The 17,825-nt window shown below is 43.1% G+C and overlaps 1 protein-coding gene across 3 annotated transcripts in view; it reads right to left on the reverse strand.

The window, feature by feature from the left end:
• Positions 1-2,969: 2,969 nt before the first annotated feature.
• Positions 2,970-17,825, reverse strand: part of plekhg2 (pleckstrin homology domain containing, family G (with RhoGef domain) member 2) — a 29,811-nt gene continuing 14,955 nt past the window's right edge. For 2 of the 3 annotated variants that reach the window (XM_028962640.1, XM_028962643.1), the window contains 17 exons: positions 16,468-16,568; positions 12,662-12,728; positions 11,630-11,676; positions 10,961-11,111; positions 10,667-10,798; positions 10,358-10,540; positions 10,101-10,193; positions 9,887-9,973; positions 9,612-9,645; positions 9,436-9,513; positions 9,257-9,355; positions 9,132-9,170; positions 8,990-9,000; positions 8,673-8,915; positions 7,106-8,516; positions 5,805-6,975; positions 2,970-5,723 (listed from right to left, as the gene is read on the reverse strand). In XM_028962640.1, the coding sequence (XP_028818473.1) occupies positions 3,755-5,723; positions 5,805-6,975; positions 7,106-8,516; positions 8,673-8,915; positions 8,990-9,000; positions 9,132-9,170; positions 9,257-9,355; positions 9,436-9,513; positions 9,612-9,645; positions 9,887-9,973; positions 10,101-10,193; positions 10,358-10,540; positions 10,667-10,798; positions 10,961-11,111; positions 11,630-11,676; positions 12,662-12,728; positions 16,468-16,568 (5,916 nt within the window). In that variant the 3' untranslated portion in view covers positions 2,970-3,754. The remainder of the gene's footprint in view (positions 5,724-5,804; positions 6,976-7,105; positions 8,517-8,672; positions 8,916-8,989; positions 9,001-9,131; positions 9,171-9,256; positions 9,356-9,435; positions 9,514-9,611; positions 9,646-9,886; positions 9,974-10,100; positions 10,194-10,357; positions 10,541-10,666; positions 10,799-10,960; positions 11,112-11,629; positions 11,677-12,661; positions 12,729-16,467; positions 16,569-17,825) is intronic. The other variant, XM_028962642.1, reaches the window with a different exon arrangement.

Genomic DNA, 17,825 nt, shown 5'->3' on the forward strand with positions numbered 1-17,825 from the left:
ACCATCACCCTTGGTGAGCAGTGGGCAGCCATGACAGGCACCCGGGGAGCAGTGTGTGGGGACGGTGCTTTACTCAGTGGCACCTCAGTGGCACCTTGACGGAGCGGGATTCAAACTGGCAATGTTCTGATTACAGGGGACGCTTCCTTCACCGCTAGGCCACCACTGAACACTGGATCTGACTAATATCCTTGACAGTTTTTAGGAAATCCTCTGCATATTCTTCGGAAAAGTTCTCACAATATTCACGTGGGCAATCTGGGCTCTTATCCTTTAACTGCTGGAAGAAAAAAAAATAGTTTATTCAATCTTCATTAAAATTCCTAGTAATGCACAAAGGTATCCACATATACAATAGCAAAAGTAAAAAATGACTAACAATTAATTCTACTCTGAATGACTATACACTATACACACACAGAATATCAACCAGATTCTGATAATCTGGAAGTACAAAAACCTTAAGGCCAAATAGACTGAACCTGATGAAAATTGATTGAGCGTGACATACTCACGCCCACAGCCGACCACTTCAGTCTTCCAATTAAGGCACGTGTCAAGTCAGATTTGACCTCCATCTCCATTCCCAGAACAGTGGCCTCCTTTACCAAGCACTTCATTGTTGAGCTAGAGCAGTTCTACTGGGAAGAGGAAGGATGAGTTTTGAATCTCTGAACACCGCCAGCTCAGTAAAATGACACAAGCAATATTTTACATTAATTCCATTTCGAAATCTTCACAGCACTAATAGTCTGTTGTATTTGATCCTTTAGGCGCCTAATTAATGGCCCGAGGAAGGTTTTATCTTCTTTATCTGCGTTGTATGGCCGAGGGCTGAGGACCTGCCTATGCAACCGAAAGAGAAAGTTCGCACCAAGCCACCTGAATGCCACATTATTGGATTTGTCATCTCTGTTACGAAATGCTTGGAGATACCTGCTATCAGGTTCTGGTCAGCTTGAAGCTTAAACACCAAAGGTGATCTTATGAATTTTGCACGAGGTCACGCCTCTCCAACACATTTCACATACCTTGTAGTGTAGCAGGGTTGGCGTATAAAGTTTGCAATCAAACGACTTCTGCGTAAGGAAAATCCAAAAGTGTTTTACTACACCAGAATGAATGCAAAAAAAAAAAAAAAAAAAAAGCAGAAAGAAAGAAGAAGCAACACTACTGACCATCACACGGACATTCTCCAGGACGGCGTTGACCACGCTGACGGTGGCGCACTGCCCTCTGGCCGGTCTCCACGTCAAAGCGGCCACGTAAAGCAGCAGCAGTGCGGCAGGCATGTGGGAGCTCTGCTCGGCCGACATGGCCCGTCAGGCATCGCGCGTTCACCTCCCTCCCCGGGATGCTCGCTTCGCGGAGGAACAAAAAACGAGCCATTATTGCCTATTGTGGTGTTTCGAGCAATTAGCACAGATGCATGAGAGAAAGTGGAATAAAAACAAGACTTTAAAAAAGTAAGAAGCCCGTGGAACCTCAGCCAAGGTGCCTATCCAGAGCCAGCTGGAGTGGAACTGGAACGCGAAGCGCGGTGTCAGATCGCGACCTGGAACGGTTCCGGAACCGTTCTGGAAAACCAGAAAGGAACGACGTTCGCACCAACGAATGACAATCCACGGTCGGTTGTGATTTTCCACGCTTTTCCCAGTCCGCAATCCGAACTCCCCGTAACGCGCCGAGCTTCCCTGGGCAGTGTGCGCCGCCGCGCAGGCTGGGGACGGGACGCGGATGGCGCCACCTTGTGGCAGGTCAGGAGTTCCGCTTGCAGAACGTTGAGGATTCCGAGGTGACGGAGTGGGGTCGGTGACGCTGTTGTGAAGTGGGTCTTTCCCCGCCGTTTACACTGGCGACTGGTGAATGGCGTGTGTGTGTGTGTGTGTGTGTGTGTGTGTGTGTGTGTGTGCGTGTGTGGCCATGCCATGATCGTAAGCGCTTAAGAGGTCCCACTGAGGTGCCACGGAGCAAAGCGCCGTCCCCACACGCTGCTCCCCGGGCGCCCGTCCTGGCTGCCCACTGCTCACCAAGGGCGATGGGTTAAAAGCAGAGGACACATTTCATTGTGTCACCGTGTGCTGTGCTGCAGTGTATCACAATGACAATCACTTTCACTTCCACTTTCACTTTCAAGAACAGTTAGAATGAGAATTTATAATATTGTATGTAGGAGGTTTATTTGCCATTTGAACAAGCCATTTCTGCATGTTTCAGTATAGTAAATTAGGGTATGATTAATGAAGAACATTACTATGATGAAGTAATAAATCTTTCACCAAATCTCCATATATAGATGACAAGAAAAACTTGTATGTGTTTTGTAAATAAGAAACTTTTGACATGTGGCAGTAACAAAACACTCAACCACAAAGTCACAGGTTCAAAGCCCACTGTCCCTGAGCAAGATGTGTCTCCAGGGGGACCTGTCCCTGTCATTACCGATGGAAGGCGCTCTGGAGAAGGGCTTTACATTTTATGCTAAATAGCATAAAATGTAAATCTGGGAAAAAGAGGCTGAAAATGAAGTGCTTTTGTTCAAGAAATGAAACCATCAAGTGATCACTTAGTCGATGTAAAAATGTAAAAACGATCAAACACAAAAGTTAATGGAAGTGAGAATGTAGGGCTGGCCAGGCCTTACTAACTAAAACTAAGATTATGTAATTGAATGCAGTAAATGGGGGAGGCGTCTTCATGCTTTCTGCAAATAATCTGAGAAAAATGTAACCCGATGATTGAACATGTGCAACATGTTTTACTTTGCCAATTAATAGCAGATTGTTAACCTTAATCACTAAGACCTAAATTAATTTAACATGCAGAAGGCAGATTTTTAACTCTCAGCTATTTGACTTACCTCAATATGTTGCTTCAAAAGTGAGGGCGATTTTTTTTGTACACTGGTAACATGTTGCAGAAACTTCCAAGAATCATTTTTGGATCCACGCATGCTCAGGGACACAAAATATATTTAAATGAAATTATTTTTATTAAAAGGAAAATGACCGGGGAGCTTTTAAATATATAGTGCACAAATCACCACTTTGGCATACCAATTGAAAGCTAATTGTGAAACCCAATTCGTGGCTTGATGTCTTTGGTTTCTTAATGCTTAAAATATAAGCTCTTACAATAAGTACTTTTGGCTATGCAGAACTAGACAGAATGCTGAGTACTGGCAGGACATGGAAGAAGTACAAACAGTAATACAGCTCCAAACAAATGCTTCAATGGTACAAACTGTATTATTACTAAATCAAAGCAGCAAACAAAACATTCCCTTGTTTTAATTATTAGAAATATACATTTACCAACATTTACCAAAACTTATAACATACACGAGAAAACATTTGTCTGAACTAAAAAGAAAAATTCACAGACACGTCTGAGCCACACAGCTGATAACTTTGTGCAAAATAAGAGATAAGTGCCAGAAATCAGAAGAGATTTCATAAATACTTTGAAACTTTGACATGTCTTTATCTCACTGGGAACAAACTGAATTATTTGGTTCAAGAGCTGAAAAACATGTTAAGTGGTCACATATGAAAATGTAACATTAATTCAGTTACTTTTTGTTTGGTAAAGTTTCTTTTAGAGCCTGGAAGTGAGTCTACTGTTACATGACTATGCATGTAATCATATAAATCATACAAATATCATTGTATGAGATGAGATCAGTCAACATTGTCCTGCTGATCAAATTGTGAATTGCCTAAGGCACCATCATCTAAGAGTCCAAAACTTCCCGTCAAAGTCTTTTGCAGTTCTGGGGCATGGAAATGTTGCAACCATTAATGCTGACCCTACGTCTGCCCTGGCTTTCACTGGAAGGGTTGAGAGTTTGGGTAAGGCTGACCTGGGCATTGCTAAATGAAGTAATCCTCCCGCTGCCAGCAATCTGTAAATTGACAGTTGTGGCATAACTAGTCTTTAAGGTGTCCTTTGTTCCCTGGCTAGGCATGGGGTCTTCAAATCTCCCACCTTCCGTGTCTCTCTTCGTAGCTAGCGTGTTGTGATTTGCATAAGCACATATCAGGCTGCTTCTGTAGACATCTGGATCTTGGTCCGGTTCTGCAAAACATGCCTCTGCGTATGCTGGAGAAGGCAAACCCTCCTGCTTACAACCATCCTCGATGTTATATTTGGTCAAGAGTTCATTTACGTCTGGCCAGGCAATACTCATGAAGTGCTTCCCACCCTGGATACCTTTTCCAGCAGCTAAGCTGACAGGTGATAGAGGTCCAGGGCTACACAATGGAGTTCCACTGTAAGAGCCGCCCTCTGGGCTCAGCAAGCCTGAGTCCTGGTCTACACTGACTGACCACCTTCCACTTTCTCTCCATGACTTACGATCACTCCTGGCTGGGCTAGGTGGGCGATCAGCTAAACTGAGAAAGGGCAAGTGAGCTCCTCTAAATTTCTTCTGATCTTGAGAAGGTGTAGATGTACAGGTGGGAGCCCCTAGAGGAGGTGAACTTATTCTAAAGTTCTTTGAATTGACATCATCTCCCCTTGTTGAAGATGAAGTACAGGCCAATTTTTCCATGCGGGCTTGAGGACTGGCAATGTTACATAAGCTGGTGGGGATGCCAATCGGAAGTGGGGAGGTTACACGTGGGATTCCGCATGATGGAGAGGAGACTGGTCTTGAGAAATCTAGCGAAAGGTTAACAGGACTGAACAGCTGAGATATCCTCGGATTGGGGGTTTTGTTTACTAAAGCACCGTGGCTCAGTGGAGGAGAGCAAATTTGTATGAACGGAGATGGTGATGGAGATGGGGACTGAACACGCGAGTTAGGCTCTGAGGCTGAGTAGGGACGGGCCACTCTGTTGTGGGATGTACCTCGGGGCATGTCATGACAGTGAGTAGTTGTCCCAGTGGCACCTAATGGCGGCTTTTTATGGCTCAGGCCCCACTCACTGCCTAACTTGATTTTGTTGTTATTGTTGTTGCTGTTCAAGTTAGTTTCTAGACACTGTTCTTGAGGACGAGATTGAAGGCTGACCGGAGGCGCCGGTGACACTGACCGCTGGCTGCGATATGGAGGTGAGCAAGGGAGGTTAGACTGAAGGCTGACCGGAGGCGCCGGTGACACTGACCGCTGACTACGATATGGAGGTGAGCAAGGGAGGTTAGACTGAAGGCTGACCGGAGGCGCTGGTGACACTGACCGCTGGCTGCGATATGGAGGTGAGCAAGGGAGGTTAGACTGAAGGCTGACCGGAGGCGCTGGTGACACTGACCGCTGACTACGATATGGAGGTGGACTTGATGCAACAGAGCTGAAAGAATTGGAACGGAAGGGTGAAGGAGGACATTTCGGAGGTAGATTTCCCATACCAGAACTCTGACCTGGTGGCCCAGAACACACCGTAGACGTTTTAGGGGATGGAGATCGGAACCTCTGGGGAGACACAGGACCTGTGTGTGTGGAAGCTCCAGGTGGTGAGGCAGTTTGAATTCGTGCATTTCTTTTAGCTATACTCTGACTAATTGACTGACTGATGCAGGATGCAGCTAAAGACTTGACCAGGGCTGAGTGGCTTGGAGAGGACTCTGTATGCTGGAAGCCTCTCACGGGGGAAGGGGATCTGAGGCGGAGTCTTGGACTGAATGCAGATGGAGGTTTGGTATCCAGTGGATGAGCTGTGCCCAAAGCAGAACAGAAAGCTCCAGAGGCTGGTGTAAATTTGTCATCTGTAAAACCCTGTAACCTAAAACACAACAACAAACACACATTAGCCGATTGTTCTTGCTAGAGACGAATAATCAATTATTAAAAAAGACTACATTACCTTTGGGCAGAGACAGGTAAACTGGATGAGACTAGAAGATGTGGTATGCTCTGTTTGCCTGTTGATGTGGGGATGTTGGCTGGCCTTTCACTCGTGAAATTTGGAAGATGTTCCACCAGTGGAGATATAGTGGAGTTCAAAGCTCCACTTTCTGATCCAACTTCCTTCTTGCCTTCTTCTGTTTGATCTGTGACCTCTTGAATTTGGAGTGGTGGTGTGTATATTAATTCAGTCTGAGAACTACCTGAAGAACTGGAATTGAAAGTCCCTTCAGCGATTTTTTGTAGACACTGGTCTGTAAAGTTGGAGTGGACAGATTTATTTAATTCCACTTCTTCTGTAATATAATTTCTTGGGTCTCTGATGTAAGTTTGGTCCAATAAAGCAGATTTTTCTGAAACTTGTGATGTAGAAGTGGCATTGGGAAGCTTGAGAGAAGAGGAATTTTCAGTGATATTGTCATCATTTGACATGATCAAATGAGTAGAACCCTGACTTTTTAGTTTGACCTCTGTTACTGTCTCTGATTTGGGTTTAGTTTTAAGTACCAGACTTTCAGAGATTTCTGAAGTTGGACAGCTTGCCTCAGGATCCCTGTCAGAATTGCCTTTAGGCAATGAAGCCATGTTTGATTCAGATACCGGCATGATTTCAGTATTGTCCTGGCAACTGCTCAATAGCATTTCTGCAACCAACATATGTCCCTGTCCTTTTCCACAGGACACTATACCCAAAAGCTGCTCATTACTATTTGGGGACAAAGAAAGCTCAGCTAAGTTCTCCATGAGAAGACCATTTACACCACTTCTATCATCAGATGATTCAGAGGTAGGACGATTCTTAGTTTTGTCTTCGTGTTTTTTTTGTTCAGCTGCTTCTGTGGCAGTGTCAGGTTGGTTCATATGGATCTTGCTTTGTACAGATGTTTCCAATGAGGGGTCCATGTTTAAAAAAACCTCTGAAGGCATTGCTGCTTTTTTGAAGTCACTGAAACAGTCCTTCTGTTTTAACACTTCAGATTCAGGAGAGTTTAGTCCTTTGATCAAGATGTTTTCTACTGGTCCTGGGAGTACACACCCATCCTCCTGGTGGAACATTGGGGAGAGCTGCTCCTTAACGATGGCATGACCCAGATGTTGTGGTGATCCAGGACAGATTATTTCACACTCTGCTGAGACAAACCAAAAGCAGTTTATGGCTACTGTAATGACTATATAATAAAGTCATTTGTTTATTACAAAGGTTAACAGAGATTGGTTTATTATGCACGTTCACCTTTAGAAGACTACACAGATGCTTACCTTGATTTGGTCCCTGTTTTTCCTTTGTCTGCTGAGGTTGAGTATTTACTCTGCTTGTGACTGCCCATGATTCTCGATATACCCGTGTCCTTTTTTGGTGCAGGGGCATTTTCATAGTGCTGGCTTTGGCACTGTACATCCGCGCCAACATCTGAACTTTGTTCAAGATTTTTTCAGAGTTTTCAACAAGGCAATGGTCAACAGATTTATCTTCAAAAAGCCCTATACTTGTCACATCTGCCATATCTTCATAAAGTGTTCTACTACAGGACCACCTGCTCACTTTAATTTGACTGGGCAGACAATCTACACTTCCAACAAAGAGACAATTATCTCTGTTCCTGCCGACAGACTGGAGTGTATTAGGATCTTGAAGCTTAGCAGATTTCAATGCTGCTAAATCCTCTTTAAATTGACCCATCTCTCCAGAGTCCAAGTCTGGTTCTGCATATTCACTGGGTGTACTCAGAAACTGACAATTTTTGGTAGAATTTTCTCCCTTCTTTTCCACAGAGGGTTCTTCCTCAGACACATATGAACAAAAAACTGGTCTCTTCACTGTTATGTCTGGTTCTCCCGTAACCTCCCCCTTGTCTTTTTCTTTCCAAATCTTCATTAAATCTTTGCAAGGCTGTGACTTGTCACACTGCTCAGGAACAGAGCCATCGGCCATGTCTTGATTTGCAGTGCTGGACATCCCTCCAGCCAGTTTTAACTTCATGGGTGGGGTGGAACACAGCTCACCATCTGCAGCATCTGAGCGTCCACTTTCTGACTCACACAGGCTGTCCTGGTGGACACAGACATTAAAACGAGAGACAGACTCCTTTACTAGGCCTGCAGGAATATGTGAGAAACTGTTCCTGCGGGGAGCCAGACCAGCCTCCCCTTCTGTTTCTGCTGCCTCATAGTAGTTGCGAATCTTTTCAAGGATCTGCCTGTCGCTTTTGGACAGCTGAGAATCAGTTTTGTCAAGGGGACTACTCTGACCCACGGTGCCCAATAGGGATGAATGGTACCACTTGTCCTCATCATTTGAGATTTTTGTGGCTATTTTGGATGTGCTTAATTGGCAAGATGGTTCACTAGGTGACGTGGGCTCTTCAGTATGCAAATCTGACGTAGGCTGAGTCCCTTCCTGTGCAGGTGATGCAGATAAATCAGACTGTGGATAAATGTTCCCATCTGCCAGCTGTGCCTCTGGGTCTGCCAGAGCATGAAGGCTTTTATCCGGGGCCATTGGGGTCTCATCGTTCCATTGATCTGTCCTCTGTGTTATAATGATTTCCTCTCCTTCGGTGCGCTGGGAATGGTGCTGATCCTCCTGTGTGATTCCAACCATAGGTTCATCACACTGCCCTTCTGCTGTTGTCCCAGTGGCATGGGTCTCTGATGGTGCTAAGACACTTGTCTGAGGACAGAACATTTACAAAGACAATAACATGTGTTACTTGTGACAGACATGCATGGATCATAGCAGTGAAATGTAGTAGTGAAGGAATATTTCATGGGTCATTATTAAATACTGAGTTAATTGTGTGTTGAAGCATTTTAGCGTGAATATTACCACATTCGCCTGCAGCTCTGTCAGTCCCTCTCGGACTCTGCTTTGGTTGATGAACTGCATGATTTCCTCAGTGATGGAGAGGGTTGGTGGTGGAGTCAGAGGGACTATGTCATCTTCATCCTGGCACTGACCGAGGTCATCCCGCACAGGCTCAACTTCAATGACAGAAGATGCCAATGTGCTGGCACTGCCAGAGGAACCAAGGCTGTCAGCCTGTGGACACAATTCGCCTTCACTGCCTGCCTGGGGTCACAACACATGCATGATCAGAAATGTAATGTTATACATTTAATATAAATCTTTCCTAACACTCTTACCTTTAATGTTACTGGCATCACCATCAATTGGTAAATGCAAAAAGGGGAGAAAGCAAGGAGAAAGCAGAGACACATTTTAAACTATGCACATTCAGTAAAATAATAAAATAATATGGTGACATGAATTTTACACCGTACACACCATTTTGCTGAAAAGCTGCCTCAATGTCTTTGGCTGGGGCTAAGAAAATAAAAATAAGTGCATTTAATATTAAACATGAAATAAATAGATTGACTGATTGATTACTGATTGATTTACTGCTTTACCAGACTGTCTCCTTCTACGCCGATAAGGAAGGTTGCCCTCGATCAGTTGAGGAAGACTCTTTTTAGCCTTCTCAGGCGTGTAGATGAACTCTGGGGGCTCTATATTAAAACGACGTAGCAGCAGAGTTCAGGCATTCAGCTCAGGTGCTTAGCATGTTGACTGTGTCATCAGCACTCACCCGACTGTCTCCGACCACGATGGTAGCCCAGGGAGTCGTCTAAATATGGAGATGACATGGGCTTTTCAAACTGAATGGCTAGAACAGAAAGTTTCATTATGTTTATCACATTGCAAGGATATTCACAAGAGACAGGTCAACCTAACCGTATCTTGAGAAGAATTATGAAAGCTTACATTGACAGAAGTTGTCTCCAAGAACTTGACGTGCCTATAAAACAAAGCAGAATAACCACACAGTCATGTCAAATGTGCATTTACTCTGAAATGTTTACAATTAATTACTTTTTGGCCTAGCAGTTTGTCTTTTGTCTCAACTGTACGACCTCAGTACCACCATCAGGTGGCAGCACATTGCAGTACTGAATTTAAATTTATACTGCATGTATTCGCAATGCCACAAAGTGTTGTTATTATGTGCCTATACTTGACACTTCTGAAGAGATGCTCACTTTCTGTGGGAGAGATGCGGGATGGTTCTCTACGATAAGTCTCTTGAGGTAGTGCAGCCAGAGCCGCTTCTCTTCTTGGTTCTTTGCCTGGGGTTGTGAAGTGAATTTAGTCAGGTTATCTAAATTCTATTGAGCATTTCAAAGATTACATCTGTGCGACAACATATAAATAAAGGCAATTATGTAATCTGCTGTTCAGCAGTTTTGTTAATACCTGCACAGTGTGCTGCTGTTTTGGAATTGTCTGGTCAGACACCTTAAAGCAAAGAGGGTCTTTCATGTTTTCCACTAAAAGAAGGTTACAGCACTAAAGGGAGTAGAAAACATGGAACAATATCAGGAATTTAAAGAACTGGGACGCATTTGTCATGACAAGTTCAACAAGCACATGTTCACAGAACTTCATGTTTTTCTACACATGCTGTGAAACAATTGCCCAGCAATCAATCAAATGTTTAAGAAAATACTTACAAAGATATGAGTGCTGTAAACAAAATGATCCAGTCTCTTTTTGGCAATGAGTAGCATCTTGTCAAAGAGGAAGAAAGCCCTTTCTTTCTTCACACGCTGTACCCGAAACGAACCCTCAAGGACAAGTTCTCCGAAACCACAAAGTTCAGGACCCGTCCAGTTAACAAGCAGGCTCTCGATCTCCTGTTACAACAAATAAAAATGAAATGAAACCTACAGAATGACAGATACAAGCAAAATCTGGATGTACCTTTAGAGAAATGGAATGTTCGAATTAATATGCAAGCATATGCCTCACTGCTGAGATACCTGAAGTCTGACTGCGTGTTCTTGCTTCCTCTTCATGTCATTGATGTACCAGGCCACTGCTGTCATGGTAATAATAGCATCCTCCACCACAGCATATCCTGGGTCACTTTTATCAAAGTGTTTGGACAGTTCCTGTATTGGGCGTCCATACAGAGATTATCTAAAAGTCATGTCCACTGCTGACAATTTTGACTTTATTCACTTGTGACTAGGCATTATTTTAAATAACAGCTAGTGACATTAAGAACTATGCTTATGACACCCACAGATGGTTGCCTCCATGTGAAAACTAACCTGCAGCAGAAGATGGTACTTTAGAATTCTCTGCACAGGCTTCAGGAGGTATGTCTCCAGGGGCAACGACTGGTTGAGGGTCGCCTGGCGTTCCTGAAAGAAGCGTACCAGGCACTTATTCTTCATGCAGTCCCTCAGGATGGCCACCGAGCTGGAGAAAGACAGACAGTGATGAGGTGGAGACCAGGGTGGGGGTTTTCTACACACTTATCACTGCCATCATGCCTGACAGCACTTACTCTTCCCACAAACCATACAGTAATGGGTTCAGCGGATGCCTCCGGTCCCCCTTTTGAAGCCCCCAAAGCACTGGATGAATATTTATACAAACGTTTTACCACATTCAAATTTCCCCCAAACATAGTCTGTTAAGCACATCAGACAAATGCAGTCGTCTTTATGGCAGCATACAGAGATTCCACATGGTTAATACAGTGAATTAGGGACCATTTATAACAAGTTTATAACAGATAAAAGAAGGAAGTGATTACGGAAAGCTCTACAAAAATGGCCTAATTGTCCAGTCAGGATTTCCTGTTCTGTTTCAGCCTGCTTTTCACCTAGTCTCTATGTAATAGCACTGATATCTAATATTTAATGCAAATCCAATTGAAACATGCAGGGAGACACTCAAGGAACACAAAGTGGTGCATACACCCAATTACTTACTTGGGATAATTCATGCAGTAGATGGTATAAATGTCGAAGGCTTCACTCTGAACAAAAGAAGAGAACAAAATACAAGTATTTTTCAAGAAGTCTCAAGAGGCCTAAATGAAATACATTAAACAAACATATGCATTTATCCGATGATGATGAGTATTCTTCTGTAGCTTTGATGTTTCACGACACAGAAGACTATTCTGATCTGTGGTACAGAAATAGATTTAATATGATCCTGCGCTGCATTTCTCGTCTGAATTCATTTATCTTACTGCCCAATCCTCGGAGTCATCTTGAACATCTTGAACTAAGTGGTTAGTTGTCAAAGAAAAAAAATCCCAGTAATGACTTAATCAAATGTACTCTGGGTTATTCATGACTCCCCTTAATTGGCCCTAACAGTGGCCCATTCAGCAGTGTCAAAGCTGGGGTTAAGGAGGAAAGATGACGTTACCTTCAGCAGAATTCAACAACTACAGCCAGAGAGGCAGAGGCCAGTTACAGTTAAATACCTACGGCTTTGTGCTGACACAAGGCATGGTTTTTTATTAGGTGAAAAGATGCACTTGACCACATCACAATAAAGCTGTTCTGTTATTGCAGTTCTGTCATCTGTATGTGACGCAGCAAAACCCACGCAGCTGTGATGCATGCATATGTTAAAAAGTCACAGCGGCGAGCTTGTGCATTTGGGCTCCATTCACTAGGCCCATCTGTTCAGCGTCTGAACTCACACAGTACAGCATACACACATTACCCCATATCTGCCCTGCAGCCAACTTGTGGCCATTTCAAACAGCTGCTCAACAAAAGCTTTCTTCTTGCTCTCGAAGTATGTCTTTAACCAGAGCTCTTCATGTTTCGCAGAGCACACACACACACACTCCATGCTAAGCAATGCATGATGTAATACTACATAGTCTTAGTAAAAAAAAAACAGTTTGAACAACAAACAGGAAGGCCTTTTTTGGGTGTTCGTCTCATTTTCTAAATGATTAGGAATATGCTATAATTAGCACATTAGCACGGAATACTCACCCTCTCTACAAAGCACTCTGCCATGGCAGCTGCATGAGGACTTCGCTCCAAGTCCTCCAGAAGTTCACTACAGGGAGAGAAAACGGATGACTTCACATGAAATTTTGTTACTCATTGCTTGTGCCTTACTAAAACTGTAGAGTTTATGCAAATGGAGATTAATGAGCCCTGAGGATCACCTTTAAACCTTCAACCTTAAAGTCTTCAACATAGGGCCACTTGGAAAGACACAAATGCATAAGCAAGAGGCCAGAATTCATAGTTAGAAACACAAGTCTAGAAGTGCATGTATGTTTCAGGGACTGCCATGACTGGGATAGACTCCATGTCCAGTCTCATTTTCCACCAATCATGTTGCTGTTTTATCCATGTGAACTGACACACATGGAACGCATCTAAGTTTGGCAACACATCAGCCCCCACCATTCTCCCCCAAATCCACCCATTCGATCTAGCAGCCTTGTTCCCTCACATTATCATTACAAGATGCTTAAACGCTCTGTGTGTGTGTCTATAATCCCCACTTCTTGCCAGTGAACTGCCAACTCACCATTATTCTGCAGCTAAGACAAAAATGACACTATTGCAAGACACATGGGGGCTCTTCTTGTTCTGAACAAACCTGCGAGAACTGATTTACATCTTTTAAACGACTGCACTGCAGAAAGGTGGAAGCGAAGGTTCTTTATTTACAGTCTTTGAACTCCAGAATTGTCTTGGACCTCATGAATGGAGAGAAGGAGGACAGCAGAAGAATAAGACTGAGACAGACACTAGAAATTGAGGAAGATATTGAGATTAATCAGTCTTCCAAGAGGCAAAAACCAGCTGAACAGAGACAGAGACTGGTTATGTAAGACTCTTCTGAAACCAGGGGCAACCCTCAAAAGCCCCATCCCATATCTCAGGGACCAAGATTAGAGATTCAGGATAGTATACCCAAACATAATGTGTCTCAGTCCATTCATTAGCCAGTCCGGAGCCCCGTTTTCCTTGAGGCCTTCGCAGTGTAAAGCACCAGTCCCTCCAGATCTCTGGGATCCCCTCCTCTTCCACAGGAGGGTAAAAGTTCAGAGGCAAACCGCAGGGCCCTGATCGTTAGTTCATTTCAGCCCTCCCAGACAATTGTTCTTTCCAAGCTTTTTTTGTGGGTAAAGGGGCTTCATGTTGGTTGTAAGAAAACACAAAGGGAATTCAGATGAGCTTTTTTAAATGCTGTGGTAAAATTTGCATATGCGGTTGTTCTGTGTGGTACTGGAGAGAATAGTAACAAGGAGCAATAACTAAATACACAAATGAAAATCTGAAATGATACATTATAATGCACATTCCAAAGTGACATAGCCTCTTGCTCATCTATATTAAACTGGATTAATTTAAGACTTGGTGATATATTATGAGACCTTGGCACTTATACAAACCCAATGGGAAGTATGTGGCTAGACAAAAGATTTATGATCATTATAGTTACTAATTATTTTCCCACACTCAGATTCTACACATTTGAAAGGCTTATTACAGTGAAAAAAATTAAAATGCAAAGCCCTGGGTGGGTTTATTGGTTTAAATCTTTCGTTTAGGGAAATTCATACCAGACTAATGAATTTACTTATAAGGGGCAAATATGCCTGCTTTTTCTCTATTCTGTCTGTTCTCTCAGTCTTGGTTGAACCTGCTTCATTCTGTTATTTTCATCAACAGTCTTGTCCCTCAGTATGTCTTCATTAAAGAAGTAGGCGTGGTGGTTGTAGAACAAAGACCACAGAATCAGTGCTTTCCCCACACCAGACACAGTCGATTTGTACTCGGGCAAGAGGAACAAGGCTTCGTCCCCTGGGGATTATTACGCGTCAGATGAGATGTTTTTATGCTGTGCGAGGTTGTGCTGTGAGAGACGGCCAACCATCTCATCCAACTGACTTGGCCAGAACAAAACAAAAAGTGCTGGCAGAGAATTAGGGGAAGTCCAGCTTGGTTTGCATTCTTTAATGAAATCGAGTTAGGGCAACTTCAGTAAACTACTTAGAAACAGGAACTAGGCTCCCCAAAAGACCCGTGAGGAGGGTTCATGACCTAGTGAGGCTTCACGGTGGGTCACAGTTTCAGATATACAGAGGTCACATGTGTGAGAGAGTGAAATCGCCTCCTGTTTCCTCACACATTTTCTTCTGGCAGAGCTCTTAGAACAACAAATTAAAACTGACCAGGCCATAGTTTTATTAGATGAAATAATTCTGCTACAAACTGTTTTTGTTGTACAACTTATGACCCAGGCATAATGCTACGTGATGAACGGCTTTATTAGTTGTGGAATACATCAAATATACATAGATCCACAAACTTGTCTTTGAATGGAGTGATGCTCCTAAAAATGAAATTGCCCAACAGGGTGTAATAACTTGCCCACTATAATGGAAATTTCACAATAATGGAAAAAACTGTGAAGTTCTCTGCAAAATATGCAAAAACTGGACCACCCATGCTTGCACACCATGCCATGCAAAGGGGACATGACACGCTGCTGTCCTGGATCAGAAATCTGTTCCATCTGGTCAAGTGTAACTTGCTCACCACAGGATCCCAGCCTCTGCTTCAAGCCTCAGCCACCATGACCTGGCCATATCTGAAGGTGGCCTAAAGATGAAGCCACTGGTGCCAAGAAAGTAGACATAACAACACCAGTGTGAGCACAGAGGCTACATTCCACAGTGATGAAGAGATACCTTTTTTTAAGAGAGGGTGAAGAGTACGAAAAGCCTCCCACTGAACGGCCAGACAAAGAAAGAGAAATGAGGTCAAACTTTCTGCGTGTCCCATGCTGAAGGAGAGAAATGGCCACGGCCGAGGGAGAAATCTTCCAAGGCAGCACTGACTGATGAGCTCTCATTGCCCTCTTCATAACCTAAACCTGATATTAAGGAGAAACCTGCAAATATTCTGCTAAGGGAAAGAGAACTTGGCTCTGTTCAACTGCACTTCTATAAGCTACATTAAGCAATACGTTAAGTAAACAAGAGGAATTTCAGCCCATTTTTTTAATGGTTCCATGCAATGCTGCTTCCCATGAGAACAGAGCACATGGATCAATTCTGGATCAGGATCTTGCTCATGTCACATGAAGGCTTCTGATGAGAATGGAGGACTTGGCAGAGAAGCAAAAGCTGATTCATGGAAAAAGAGCCGTCAGAGGTGAACAACACAGCAGAAATATGACAAACACGAGAAGTGATCTCATGTAAGACCCCCCTAAACCTCACCACCTCCAGACTTAATCACAGTACAGACACACAAATGTTACGGTTTGAGGGGGAGCTGTTTTAGTCCTTAAGACCTCAACACGAAAGAATTGCAGCTATTCCGCTGGAATTGGAAATGTGGTAGTGTCAAACTCTACCAGAGAGTTCTGCTTGTGACCTCACACTGGCAGTTAACCACACACTTCATCACACTTGTTTGCGAAAGTGAAAAAAAAAAGCATACTCCAGAGGTGAAAGAGTGATTTTCTGGAGAGTATCAAAAATAACAGGCTCTCCCTGACTGCTGATGTCTGGACACTGTCCTCCCCGCGGCAGCCAGGGGTCTGCAGCTTTGTAGCCGTGGACAGTACTGCCACCCAGGAGGCTGCCTGTCTTAATACTGTCTTTAACAGACCTGTGTCTGCCAAGGATATCTTAAACAGACTTGTGGCTGCGATTAGGGAGGACGGGACAGGAGAGCCGGAGGGAAAAAAGGAAGTAAGGGGAGTGAGAGCGCGAGATAGAGCCTTCACAAGGGAAAATAAAGTCAACACAACACCACACACTTACCTGTTGAACTCATAGATGTCCTCAATGTTGCAGAACAGTGTGCTGACCTCGTCTGGTTTAAGAGGCAAGTCACCACAGTCTATGATGCAGCCCAGATAGTCCTGTAGAAATAACAGAAGGAGACTGATTTACAACTTATCTTTCAAAAAGAACATTCTGAAATATTTTAAAAATATTAAAAATGAACATTTAGGTTCAAGTTATTTCTGAGCCAATAAAAACAGTGCCCTCTTGTGTCCAACATTTTTTTTCCCCAACTTAAAAAAAAATACATTTAAAAATGTCACATGACCGAGAGGTGAGTTTAAGAAATGAAGCAAGGTTTGAGTTACTAAATTCTGACATGCCTGCACTGCGGTGTGTAGACATTCCAAGAAGATTTGACTGCTGAATTCAACAACATAATTAAATTATCCAAGAAGCCTTTGACTGTGAGAAAAGAGAGCACTTGAGCCTGTCACCGGTCATTAATGTAAACATACCAAGTCCAAGAAAGCATACAGTACAGTAACTGCAGCCATTGAGGCCCCTCTTGTTCTCACAGAGTATTTATCTTTTCTTTTGCACTATTTCACCTCTGACCTGGGAAATATCTGTGGTCTCAAGGGAAAAGGGACTCGACTCACACCTACCAATATCCAAACTTCCAGACCAAACGACCCTCCACAGACTTATGACCATCTTGTCAGCCAAAAACCACAGGAAAGTGAGAAGCTTCTACAAGTGTCAGGACGAGGTCACAATACTGCAAAAGCTTTAGTTATGTAAAGACGCCATGCTCCTGCTTTTTCAGAAACACAGTGATTTAATGAGCCACATTCACAGTTACATAAAATTGTATTTCATGAAAATTATATTTCAGAACCGGTTTTATTATTTTGGTCCACCACAAAAATTGCATTGTTATATACTTCATTAAGTACATATTGACCATTTAATAATTTTTTTTTACATTAAGCAATATAGCTGTGTTCCATAGCACATTGTACAATATATGCATACAAATTATTTGCAATTATATTATTTACAAGATAAGATAAATACCTCTATACCTGATATACCTCTGCTTCTACTTTGTGTATCTACTCAAAACATTTCAACTGTATCAATCAGCAGCTTTTTTTTATTGTTAATTTGAATAGAATATGATCTGTTTATCTGGGATTTATCTCCTAACTCCCCTCTGTCTAAACATGAGCTGAACTGACAGTTGATCTGACATAACTAATCTGACCTATCTGTCATCATGGTATCACAGAAGGTTTTGGCTCATTTACCCATAATTGGTAGCTTTTTAAAGTGCTTAACCACCTCGTCTGATAAACCCACAGACATAAACTCGCCATGCCAGAGGGCAG

Source organism: Denticeps clupeoides, chromosome 19 (assembly GCF_900700375.1).
Source record: "Denticeps clupeoides chromosome 19, fDenClu1.1, whole genome shotgun sequence".
In the NCBI taxonomy this organism is placed as follows: domain Eukaryota; kingdom Metazoa; phylum Chordata; class Actinopteri; order Clupeiformes; family Denticipitidae; genus Denticeps; species Denticeps clupeoides.